The sequence below is a fragment of the Eurytemora carolleeae genome, unplaced genomic scaffold, assembly GCF_000591075.1.
Source record: "Eurytemora carolleeae unplaced genomic scaffold, Eaff_2.0 scaffold608, whole genome shotgun sequence".
Lineage (NCBI taxonomy): Eukaryota > Metazoa > Arthropoda > Copepoda > Calanoida > Temoridae > Eurytemora > Eurytemora carolleeae.
Genome location: NW_019396527.1, coordinates 94,980 through 108,446, shown reverse-complemented (window position 1 = coordinate 108,446; position 13,467 = coordinate 94,980). Strand labels below are relative to the sequence as shown.

Genomic DNA, 13,467 nt, shown 5'->3' with positions numbered 1-13,467 from the left:
TGATCTTACGTGACATAAAGAATAGATTTCTGCCAGGGAGGACGGTTCTCCACCATTATCGCAAACTTCTTCACGGGCTCCAGGAACATGCAGCAGAACGGGGCCTGGATCAGTTCATTGTTTTATAAGATTCAGGAGACAAGGGACAGGGGACAGTGGATAGGGGAGGGAGGACATGAGACAGGGAACAAGAGACAGTGGATAGGGGAGGATAAGAGACAAAAGACAAGGAACATGGAACAGGAGACAGAAGAATGGAGATAAGAAACGGAGATAAAAGACAGGGGACAATGGGGATGATAGAAGACAGAAGACAGGGCACATGGGACAGGAGACAGGAGACAGGGCACATGGGACAGAAGACAGAAGACAGGGCACATGAGACAGGAGACAGGGCACATGGGACAGAAGATAGGAGACAGGATACATGGGACAGGAGATAGGAGAAAGGGCACATGGGACAGGAGACAGGAGACAGGGCACATGGGACAGGAGATAGGAGACAGGAGATAGGGAACATGGGACAGGAGACAAGAGACAGGGCACAAGGGACAGGAGACAGGAGACAGGAGACAGGAGACAGGAGACAGGAGACAGGAGACAGGAGATAGGAGACAGGAGACAGGAGACAGGAGACAGGAGACAGGAGACAGGAGACAGGAGACAGGAGACAGGAGACAGGAGACAGGAGANTGATAGTGTAGATCTTTAATATTTCAACCTTTTTATTGATGATGTAATTGACTGTGTTATCTATAACCAGCGCCAAACAGTAACACCGTAATGGTTTAGACACTAAATGTAACATTTGCCCGTAGATGGGTAAACGTGAATATGTGGCGTATATCCCTCAAAATAACCATAACGATCCAGAAACGATCGTTTTAACATTTTAGTTTTTGGATCGTAAAGATTTGGCTTAGTGATAGAAAGAAAATGTTTAGGGTAAATAATTTTAAAACCATTTGATTATCTTACACTATGTCAAATTTCAACCGTGATAGAAAATATGGGCAAAGACCGACTCTAAAACGAACCCTGGATGCGCTGATTATTTCAGCTGATATTGCACTGACCTACTCCTCCAAGTAACCCTGCAGCTTTACTAGCATATTTCATCCACCAGGGGACACCATCATCATGTCCTGGTTCATTACTTCCAGGGAATATAAATCCCTTCACAGCATCCATCTTGCTCCTGGTCTTGATGTAGCTCAACCAGCTGATGTCCTAATGTTTATCTATGGCAGCTGCTCCTCTTGTATAACTGAGGTAGCTGCTCTGATGCTCAATTCTTCTTGAAGCTGTTTATCCCAAAAATGTTATATTTTTGATATTAATTTTTCTTAAATAATTTTGTACATTCGTTTCCAGAGTGATTAGAACAGTGTGATCTCTCCTCAGCTGACTTAGGTCAATACCATCCTCCGTTCTATATTCATACCAGCCTCCGTTCAAGAACACAACCAGTCTCCGTTCCAGAATAATACAGGCCTCCGTTCAAGAACGTAACTGTTATTCAATACAGAATAATTACTATTATCACTGTTCTTTTCACAATTACTCAAAATTTTGCACACAAATAAGTGTTCAAAGTTCTGAAATTTATTTAGTTTAGAGGTTCTGCAAACAGTTTAAATGCCTAAAAATAATATTCATAAACAAACAAGGATTTATCTTATACTATTATTTCTTTTTTTAGATTGCATATGTTACACTATCTTATCTAAATCATTATTAAGAAAACAAGAATAATATACAGTGATAACCAGAAAATTCTGGAATAGGAAGTCGACTTTTAAACTCATGTAATGTTTTTAAATAGTCTAATGAACATGAGGCACATCAATTATGTAGTAATAAGTGATTTAACAACTTACTAGTAAAGCTATTTGCTTTGCAACATAATATGCAATTCAGTTTTGCCTTACTGTCGTCTTCCTATTCTTGCAGTTTTCTGGTTATCCCTGTAGTGTATCATTTTTTAATTCTTTTAGGAGAATTTACTTTTTTTCAGGAATATATTGTTGAAAACAACCTTTTCCTTAGTTGCTTCACAAATGACTATATTTAAACTCCAGTAATTGTAATAGATTCATGCTATTACATATATATATAACCAGGCACAGCTGAATCTNAACCTTTTCCTTAGTTGCTTCACAAATTACTATATTTAAACTCCAGTAATTGTAATAGATTCATGCTATTACATATATATATAACCAGGCACAGCTGAATCTAAATTACTTGTATTTTAACCCAAATCTTTTACTTTCCACATCTAAACACAAACTAGAAAATCTGGCTTCAATTATACACAATATATTGCAGCTGAATATATTATAAATTAGGAATTAATTTAAAGATGTTGTTCTTTAAAATCTTAAATATGTTGTGTTGGGTTAAAAATAGTTTTTAAGTTTTTGTGCTCAAAAAGATATATTCCATTAAAAAGATTATCCAGTAAATAGAAGGCACTTGGAAATTAATATGTATAAGCAAAAACAAAAAATCAATCGTTTTTGACATTTTCGTCTTTAGCTCGTTTTTGTGATGTGATTAGCAGAATAAAATACAACAGTTAACTTGGACGAATAATCTATATCACATAAGTTTGTATGAATTATATTAATTTTTTTGAACTATAATTTACTAAGAATAGATTTATTATATTAAATAAATGGTTTTCATTAAGATAATTTAAAAATGTCATCTCTCTTACCAGCAACAAAGATAGAATGATTATCGATGAGACCTTTATTGTCAACACTCAACTTTAAAGGTTTAGTGTTAACCTGTAAATCTTGTTTTTAATAGTTGCTAATTTTGTTTTTGTGATTTGTTACGATTATGAACCATGAATTTAAGAACTCAATTGTTTGATAAGCTTTTAACTTTTTTTAATTTTCAAAGATTTTAACAAAGTACAATAAATACTGCGTCCTTCTTTTTGTCAAAGGGACTGTTCACGTAATTTAAAAAATTACAGAGTTCCATGCCAGATTCACAATACATGGTTAATTAAAACTACGTGAACAGTCCCTTTAAGTTTTAATTGATTTTTTCAAGTTCGTAACATCATAAACAAACTACAAGGTTTTAAGCAAAATCGGAGAAGGACGACTTTATTGTTTTATTTACGATTTATTACCTAATTTAATCATGTTTATCGATTTATATATATTTATATATTATTAATTACTTATTAAATTTATTACAATAAGATTGATACAACAGGTACAGCTCAGTAAATTTACTATTTTATAAAAACAATAATTTGTGTACATTCAAACAAAAAAACTAAACAAAAAACTACATCATACTGCATTGAAACTGTGCCATTTTTATTCCCTAGGAATAACCTGGCGAAGACATTTTTTGGTGTAAAATTAAAAGATTTTATACCAGATTAGGAAGAGTTAATGTTGGATTAAAAAAAAGCTATGGCAGATTGAGAAAATTAAAGTTACTGGCGGATTTAGAAGAGTAATTTCGGATATGGAAAAGTTAATGGCGGATTAAGAAGAGTAATTTCGGATATGGAAAAGTTAATGGCAGATTAAGAAGAGTTTATGGCGAATAGGAAGAGTTAATGGCGGATTAAGAAGAGTTTATGGCGAATAGGAAGAGTTAATGGCGGATTAAGAAGAGTTTATGGCGAATAGTAATAAGAGTTAACGGTGGTTTAAAGATGGTAAATGGCAAAAGGGAAGAGCTGATGGCGGACAAGGAAAAGATAATGGCGAAACAAGAAGAGTTAATGGCGGATTAAGAAGAGTGAATGGTGGATTAAGAAGAGTGAATGGTGGATTAGGAAGGTACAGGCGGATGTCCTGATTTCTTATGTTGATACATTTCATATTTAGTTTCAAAATTTACTCCGCAAGAACATCTGAAAAAAAACGAATTAAATTTTGTCAAACTACTAAAAATATGATAATTTTGAATTTAAAACTAAATCTAAATATTTGATTTAAACTTGTCAGGGTTTCAATAAATTTGCATATGAGCATAAAAATTCAAACGCTTACTTGAATGGCTCAGTACCCTGCAAGTGCATGATGGTTGTATGTGTACGTAATGTTGCCGCGTCTCTGTACATACGTTTACAGGTCGGACAGGGTCGGGGTTCATGGAAGGCTAGCTTTCTACTTCCGTCACTGTTCAGTTCATTTCCCGCATTTTCTATACAAAAATCTAGTTAAACTTTTTTATCATAAAAGAAATTCTATGTGTGAGATATTGTCACCAAAAATGGTTAATTTGGGATTTAATGATTTTAATGATTTTTTTTAAAAACTTACGCATTGCTTTGTTAGCTACTTGTTTAAGCTTTGCTGCAGCTGAGAGTAGGTTGGCTAGCTGATGATTCTGGTTTCCAAGTCCAGGAAGAACACCAGCTCTTTCACTAAACAGTCTCCAGATATCAGATTCAAGTTTACCCGCGTCCTCAGGTTCTGGTTGAAGTTGCGGAGCTGGAATCTGGGTCAGGATGGATTGGAGGAGAGGGACCGGAAGTTTCTTCTTTTTCGGCGGCGGTGAGGGTTCCACCGGCAAGCTCATGTCCATAGGGGATTCAAGATCGCTGGAGTAAGATCGTTTAACGGATGGAGATCGGTGAACTATTGAATTTGCTTCAAGTTCTTCAAGGGTTTCTTGAACAGCTGCAACAAGGCTAGTGATTCCTAAAGATTTGGCCAGATCTAACACAGAGGACAGTGTAGAGGCCTAGAACAAAATAGTTTTAATATTTTATAGATTTTAGAAAAGTTCAAAAAATTGTATTTTTAATTTTTCCTCGTAAACTATTTATGCTTTTTCACTTTACTGTATGCACAGCTGTTTTTTTTCTTTAATCAATCACAAGTGAACCAGGTCTAACACAAAGTGAGGCCTTCAAATACAATACTAAGTGAGGCCTTCAAATACAATACAAAGTGAGGCCTTCAAATACAATACAAAGTGAGGCCTTCAAATACAATACAAAGTGAGGCCTTCAAATACAATACAAAGTGAGACCTTCAAATACAATACAAAGTGAGGCCTTCAAATACAATACAAAGTGAGACCTTCAAATACAATACAAAGTGAGGCCTTCAAATACAATACAAAGTGAGACCTTCAAATACAATACAAAGTGNAAAGATACAAACAGACAAACAAACAGACAAACAGACAAGCCAAATTTATATATAGATATAGATAAAAGTTTTGACTTAAACTCTGATCTATTTACCTGAACACTTGTAACTCCTGTATAGAGAAAGTTGAGAATGATGAAAAGTTCCTCCCGCCCTGTTCCAGGCAGAACCAGATCAGATCCTCCAGTCTACAACATGTGCATACTCACTACATGTACATATGTACAGTTAGGTGCTGGGCATGCATTTATTAACCAGGGTTTGCGTACCGGACAGTGTACAAACCTTCACTTGTTCCGGTTACATCAAGAACTTAAAGGCCTTAAGGAATTGTTCAGGCCTATGTCTTTAGACAGAGGTAACTTTTTAAACTTTAACTTGTAAAGCTATAATTTTAACATATCTAAAGCTTTTCAAAGCTCTTTGGATATCTTGAAAGTCAAAACAAAACCCACAAATGTTGAAAATTCCTTATTATAATCTCCCTTGAAAGATTCCCAATGAAAACTAAGCATTATCTTTCATAGTTTTAAGTGACCCTATTTTATACTATATAACCCAAGAAATGTATAGACCAGGAACCGCCATATCTCATGCGTCAAATCTGTGTACTGCAGTGGGAAGAGATCAAAACAAAGAATTCAGGGGCAACGAATAATTTTTGAGGGAAAAGGGCCCAAGGGGTGGAATAAAAATTTATTGCTATTGTATTTTCCATATTGACCAGAAAGCCAAAAATCTTAAGTATTCGCTCTCACTTGATACATTAACTTGTTTTTTGTTGGACTGTAATATCACATCAGAGCTTTAGTCCTTTCTCTTCAACTTCTCTGGGGGCACTGGGTTTGTTTACATTCCTCCAACAGTGTACAGTACATAATTTGCACATATCTGAGTTGGGAGTTCCTGTACATAGTTCCTTGGTATAACCTTGTTATACCAACGTTGAGAATGTCCGATTCTAAACGGTACATCTTAAAAACTTAGTTTGATCAAGTAGGAATTGAATATCATTGTTTATAATTTTGTGAAAACTGATTATTTACAATTGTGGTTTCTCCACAAAAGTGATTTGCACATTTATACTTAAAGGGAGTGTTCGCGAAAAATGAAAGGGGGTATAGGCTTAATGCGATAATGCGCTTTTGATCTCTACTAATCTTAGTTATATCTGTTGCGTCAATAAGGAGAAACTTGTTGAAGACGTCTCATACCGAATAACTTAGCGCCCATAAAAATTGAGAAAATTGTAACATACGACTTAGACCGTAAATAATCAATTTAGTTTCAAACAGATCATTCAGATATTACAACCTATAGTCATCGATTATCTTTCGCCACTCCATATCTCATGCGTCAAATCTGTGTACTGCAGTGGGAAGAGATCAAAACAAAGAATTCAGGGGCAACGAATCATTTTTGAGGGAAAAGGGCCCAAGGGGTGGAATAAAAATTTATTGCTATTATATTTTCCATATTCACCAGAAAGCCAAAAATCATAAGTATTCGCTCTAACTTGATACATTAACTTGTTTTTTGTTGGACTGTAATATCACATCCGAGCTTTAGTCCTTTCTCTTCAACTTCTCTGGGGGCACTGGGTTTGTTTACATTCCTCCAACAGTGTACAGTACATAATTTGCGTATATCTTAGTTGGGAGTTCCTGTATATAGTTCCTTGGTATAACCTTGTTATACCAACGTTGAGAATGTCCGATTCTAAACGGTACATCTTAAAAACTTAGTCTGATCAAGTAGGAATTGAATATCATTGTTTATAATTTTGTGAAAACTGATTATTTACAATTGTGGTTTCTCCAAAAAAGTGATTTGCACATTTATACTTAAGGAAAACATATAGGATGTAATCAGAATTAAACACTTTTAAGCCCTGAAAAACAATAATATCTTCCACATTATTAATCAGATAAAGGTTTAAATCGGCATTGTCATCTTGACATGAAGGGTCACTTAAAATTACACTTACAGTCCCTTTAAACATTTATGTAGCCTTTGACATTTACATTCTGTGAGGAAGGCGATCATAAGCAACAAAATGTCCAAGATTTGTTGTTTGAAATAAAAATAAAATGTCCAAAATTTGTTGTTTGAAATATAAACAAAATGTCCAAGATTTGTTGTTTGAAATATAAACAAAATGTCCAAGATTTGTTGTTTGAAAAAAAATGTCCAAGATTTGTTAATGTCCAAGACTTGCTGTTTGAAATAAAACAAAATTTCCTAGATTTGTTGTTTGAAATAAAAATAAAATGTCCAAGATTTGTTGTTTGAAATATAAACAAAATGTCCAAGACTTCAAGACTTGTTGTTTGAAATAAAACACAATGTCCAAGATTTGTTGTTTGAAATAAAAACGACGAAAACAGTTTTTTCTTCATAAAAAAAGTTTGCTTGAGAATCAATAGTTGCACTCTTCCCTCTGAAAGCTTGTAAATGTAAATGTAAATAAACATGCAAAATTTTGGATTTAAGCAAACAAGCAATAAGCATCATGCACATAGGCGTATACAGAAGGGGGGGGGGACGGGTATACGGGCTTAATCCCCCTGGATTAGTGAAATCTATAAATTCTATGGGGCTTTTTAGGCCCCAATGGGTGATCAGCTGTCGTAAAATTGTTTTCTTTAGATCTGTTAAAATAGTAAATTTTTGCCATTTTTGTCTGCGTTAGAATGAAAGTTACAAGGGAAAAAAAACTTCCGAAAATTTCTATAAAACTGCACATAACGTGGATAAAATGCATTTGAAATATATAAATTAGTTGAGTCATTACAAAACGTAAGACCAGGCTTCATTCTTAATTTAGTACATTTGAACTAGGAGTATGGAAGTAGGACAAGTAGGACGAGTAGGACGAGTAGGACGAGTAGGACGAGTAGGACGAGTAGGACGAGTAGGACGAGTAGGACGAGTAGGACGTCCCTAAAAGTCTGATTTGATTTCATATTATCACCATTAGTATCATCATGATTTCCAAAAATGTATATTTAGTAGAGAATATCCATCACCAATATGTATTGTGTTGTATACTAACCTGGAGGTGTACTGTATATATTGTTTGTGTACATGTATCTGTACATGTGTTTATGTGAGCTCTACCACTAGAATAAATTATGTACAGAGCTAAACTTTATGATTTAAAAATCTGATATTTTGAATTAAAAAGTCTCTGAAATGATTTTGCCGGTTTAATCTTTATTTTTTCCATTCCTTTTAATTCAGAAATTTTTTTAGTTAACCCATTAATTCCAACGTTGTTTTTGCTTTGTAAACTTTGGTTCGAATTTGCTTCAGCAATAAAAAAACTTTTTTTGTTATGAATAATCATGTCTGCTCTTTCAAGGAAAGGTTCAATAAATAACTAATGTTTAATTTTTGGAAATTTCAATCTTTAATTGTCTTATTGTCACCAGCAATGTGTTAATTATTTGGTTTATTTACCTGTGCAATAAACCTGTAATACTCTGACCCAGCGGCTAGAACAATAGAATGAGTTCGAACCCTTGAACCATCATCTAGGTATATGGTGGTATCTGCCGACCAATCGGACTGGAACACGGCCTCCCTCCCCTGCTCCTTCTCCTCCTTCTCCTCCATGTTTCCAAGGATAGTCTCGTTGTGCTCTGAGAGCGCTCCAGCGATCATGTGCGGGTGTCTCGTCCATTTCAAACAAAACTAAAATAAACAAATGAGAATTTGTATACTTAAATTTAAAAGGAAGGAATTGTCGGATTCACAACGGTAACATTAAATCCTTTGTCTTATCAGGTAAGAACAAGATATTCTTATTTCTCCGAATAAAAAGTTATTATTTTCAAGTGCGGTTTTTACATAAAAGTGACCTGGGCCTTATTTAGATACTTAAAGAAAATTAGCAGAATTGTCACTTTTTCAAAAAAAAACGACGAAACTTTGCAGATTGTTAGCTATAGATAGATGTTTAAAGATTTCGGCTCTGAGGGTCACTTGAAATTACGACTACACTCTCTACAGTGACCTTAACGATTTTACGACTGGAAAGGAAGTTGTTGGGTTCGGAGAAGATTTAACAGGGTTTAGATTGAAAAAGAAAGAAAATACACGCGGCACGTGGATTTAACGGTTCTGTCAATATTCCAGAAAGCTGTGACTTTCGTTCACAATTTGACATATTAAACATAATTTGTAAGCCTTTTTCCTTTTATACTTTTTTGTCGGCATATGCATTTTGAATGAAAATGTATAGAATAAACAAATCCGTAAAGTAAAAGATTGTTAAATTAGACCAAAACATGTTTGATTTCAAATAGAAGAAACCGAATGTTGCTCACTGGTTAGTCCGGGGAAATTAGTTTTGGATTGGGGATACTATAAAGGAGTGCAGGACATATGGATCAGGTTAGGACGAACTATACTTAGTGAAGTGCTTTCTGCTCGTTTTTTGACATAATTTTTTTTTTTTTAGAATAAAAAATTGGCATAATGTAAGAGTAGACAATGATTCTTTTAAATTTTTTGTTTAAAACTGTTGCTTTTCTTTAAGTATGTCAAATTTTGAACCTGGTAGATGATATTTATGCAAAAAAACTACTCCAAAACATTGTAAAAACTAACATGTTGTAACGATCGTTTTTACATCGTTTTTTAGGAGAAAGATATTAGAAGTATAATAATGAAAGCAAACTCTAATAGTATACAATTTTGAAATCTTGGACGTTTTATTAAATTTTTCTAAAACCTATCAAAATCCGATTATCAACACTAACTATAGTATTCTGTAGGAAAAGTTTAGATTAGAGATGGAATAAGTTTTATAGATAGACGGACACAGGATATAAGGATAAATTTCAAAATAGAGAAACGGAGACAGGATTTAAGGATAAGTTTTAAAATAGAGAGACGGAGACAGGATATAAGGATAAGTTTTAAAATAGAGAGAGACGGAGACAGGATATAAGGATAAGTTTTGAAATAGAGAGACGGAGACAGGATATAAGGATAAGCTTTAAAATAGAGAGACGGAGACAGGATTTAAGGATAAGTTTTAAAATAGAGAGACGGAGACAGGATTTAAGGATAAGTTTTAAAATAGAGAGACGGAGACAGGATATAAGGATAAGTTTTAAAATAGAGAGGAAAAGAAAAAGAAAATATGTAGGCTAAAGGGATAAGAGAGGTGGAAGGAAGGTTGAAAGAGATTAGATCGGTATTCCAAAATCCAAAGGAGAAATTAGAGATGACTGAATAAGTTGTCAATCTTATGATTTATCAATTGGATTGAAATGTAGTTTGAAAAGAAGAAATTTGTTTAAGAGAAATGAGAGAGGAGGGGGGGTTATTCAATAGAAGTTTTATTGGAGGGAGAATATGGGAAGGGGGAGGGGAGGCTATATGGTTAAATATTTCTCTTTTTTTATTATATTAAATTCATTAAATATTTAGGTAATATATGCTTCTATAAACTTTACTTATTATTAGTTCATTAGTTAATTTCATTAATTTTGGTACAAACCCCAAATGTCTAATCGTTAAATTTTTGCAACCTGATGGTAAATTAGATTAATTTTGATCTAATTGAATTCATAGTTTGAAATATCCAAGGTCTGTGACATTGGATTGCAAAGATATAGAAAATAAAATGAGAGTTTGTGTGAAAGAATCAAGAAAATAGTGTTTATTGTTTTTATCGTACATTGTATGTGCATTCAGAAGGAGTAACCAAACCGGAACTATCGTGGATTTTCACTAAAATAATAAACATTTTTCATATTTTAGGATGAAAAATATTAAAATGTTATAAACAAGATATTTTTTATTCCATAATGCAAAAAGTAAATTTAAAGTTATTGTTGAATTTGGGCGCGCTGCATTCTAATATTTTGAATAGAAAATATTGAGAGAATTTGTTAGAAATTAAACGGTTCTTTGCATGAAAATATATATTTTAATGAAAGTTGCCCAATATGGCGCTCTTCATACAATTAGGAGTATGCACGATTTTCACAGCTTGTTACTGGAATATTACGAGGTATTCCTTGAGTCTTTGCCACAAACTCTGATTTTTTAATCCCGATATCTTTGCTAACCAATTTGGCAGCCATTAGATATTTCAAACTATGAATTCTTTTAGATCAAACAATTTAAATTTTAAATATCTAAGGTTTCAAATATATAGGGATTAGAAAATTATAGTTTGTGGGAAAGACTCAATTCCTTTATCAACTAAAACAAATTAAAAGTTAGAATTTACAGAATTATAGTAAACACATTAAAAACTTTGTCACAGGGTTCAATTCAGTATAAAATAAATTGCAGGTTGTAACATTGTATGATGAAGAAAAACCATTAAAAAGCGGAAGTCAGGGACTAAACTACTTATAATTACATGCAAGTGTATAAAATTATAGTAAATAGTGACGTTCCATGCAACGATCGATGGCAATGCCCAATTCACAACGGTACCCTTAAAAGCTTTGTTTTATCAAGTATGAAGTAGATATCCATGTTTCAATATTAAAAAAATAGTATTTTAAATTGTGGTTTCTTTATCGCATTTCTACTGCAGAAAAACATATAGGAATGATCCGAATTATACATTTTTAAACCCAGAAAAACGACAATATCTTCCACAATATTAATTAAGTTTCGGTGTGAATTAGGCATTGCCATCTTTGCATGGTGGGCATCATTTTTCTTGAGATAAATGGGGAAAAATAAAGCCTGCAATTGTAATCAATGATTATGAAAGATTTAATTTAGTATAGTGTTGTATAAAGCGCGTCAAACTCCATAAAATTAAAATTAATTAGTTTAAATCAAAATTAAAAATGGCTAACAGAGGCGTACACGCTAATCACTGCTTATATCCAATGAACAAATTAGATATTGAAAGAAATTGGATGCAATTATTTTAAATTTTTGACCCTCCATAAATTTCTTTTTATTTATGAGTGGTATAAAAGTTATACATATTATGTGTAATCTATGACTTAAAATTGAACCAAAAAAATCAAAAAGATGTTTTTTGTCAGAATGTTTTAAAGCAATTTTTAGCAATCTCAATTCACTTTTTGATGCTTAAAATATTTCTATTTATACCAGGAAAAAACACTTTTATAAGCTATAAATTATAAGCTATAAAATGTCGAATAAACCAAGGACTAGTATAATAAGAAACTTCCTATCAACCATGAACAGTCTTCTTGTAGTTTATACTTTACAAAAATATATTTAAAATTAGAGTCATGGTTTGCGGTTTAGTTTAGAACAAACTGGCTTAAAGTTAATTTTTCAGTTAATGATTTCGCAGATTTCAAACAGATTTTAGATCACCTTATCTTGTAAAAAGTCTAAATTATTGTTGTTAATGTTGTTACTGTTGAGAACCCCCCGGTTGGTTTGTATATGTTGTATACTCATGTCTACTGCCAGAGGTTGACTGCCTGAGTTTCGGCTTGAACTAGGTTATGTGAGATCTACTCTAAGAGGGGGGGGGGNCCCCCCCCCCTCTCCCTCCCCCTCCATTTCACACTCCGTAATATGTATTGTGTACACTTTTCATGGATTTACTCAACCTGGATTTTAAATTGAAAGGATACCATTCCTCGATAAAACTTGGATAAAACACTGTACTGCAGAGTACGCATGTTATCGTTAATGCACTACGCTGTACGCTGGTTAATTTTAAGATAAAATTACAGTAAAATATAAACAGAAACCGTTTTTCAACCCCCCCCCCCCAAAAAAAAAAGATAGTTTAATACATGCCGACCTAAAATTCAATATCCATAGCTTTTCCAGGATTGTTTAATTTGCAGTGTACTTTTTTATGTAATCTGGTACCATCACTGCAGTTCCTGCAGTACACTTAGGTTTCCATAAGCAAGGTTATAATGCAAGGAAAGTTATTTCAGAAGTGTACGCATCTTGTGTACTGCAGTGTACTGTCTCTGGGCGGCGATGTAAACACAAAACGGATGTCGAAGCATGACATGGGATCCATCTTTCACATAAAAAAATCAATGAAATATCCTGGTCAAAGGAAACTATTATGTGAATTATCAAAATTATCAAAATTTAATGCTTTTAATTTCCTCGGATACTAAACGAACACTTATAATTTATAAAAGTGGATGGAAAAAAATATATACAAACATAAATAAACTTTACTTAACTTTTTTTCCGAACTAAAGTCAAAATGGATGTACAGAGTGAGCCAATATTTGGATAGGACCTAAGAGGACCTAAGAGGACCTAATGGAGGACCTAAGAGGACCTAAGATGACCTAAGAGGACCTAAGAGGACCTAAGAGGACGTAAGAGGACC

General features: G+C 33.5%; 2 protein-coding genes across 2 annotated transcripts in view; both read right to left on the bottom strand.

Annotated features, from left to right (window-relative positions):
• LOC111704891 (calcium channel flower) overlaps positions 1-134 on the bottom strand; it is a gene marked incomplete in the record, with an annotated part of 2,336 nt that extends 2,202 nt beyond the window's left edge. Inside the window, 1 exon segment of the mRNA XM_023477277.1 lies at positions 9-134. Within this exon segment, the coding sequence (XP_023333045.1) occupies positions 9-89 (81 nt within the window).
• Positions 135-3,194: 3,060 nt separating this feature from the next.
• On the bottom strand, positions 3,195-12,588 carry LOC111704898 (uncharacterized). Its single transcript, XM_023477287.1, has 6 exons — positions 12,474-12,588; positions 8,604-8,837; positions 5,237-5,329; positions 4,305-4,728; positions 4,032-4,185; positions 3,195-3,892 (listed from the first exon to the last, which is right to left on the bottom strand). The coding sequence occupies exons 1-6, from the start codon at positions 12,558-12,560 to the stop codon at positions 3,811-3,813; spliced, it is 1,074 nt and encodes a 357-aa protein (XP_023333055.1). The 5' UTR covers positions 12,561-12,588; the 3' UTR covers positions 3,195-3,810.
• Between the last annotated feature and the right edge of the window lie 879 nt (positions 12,589-13,467).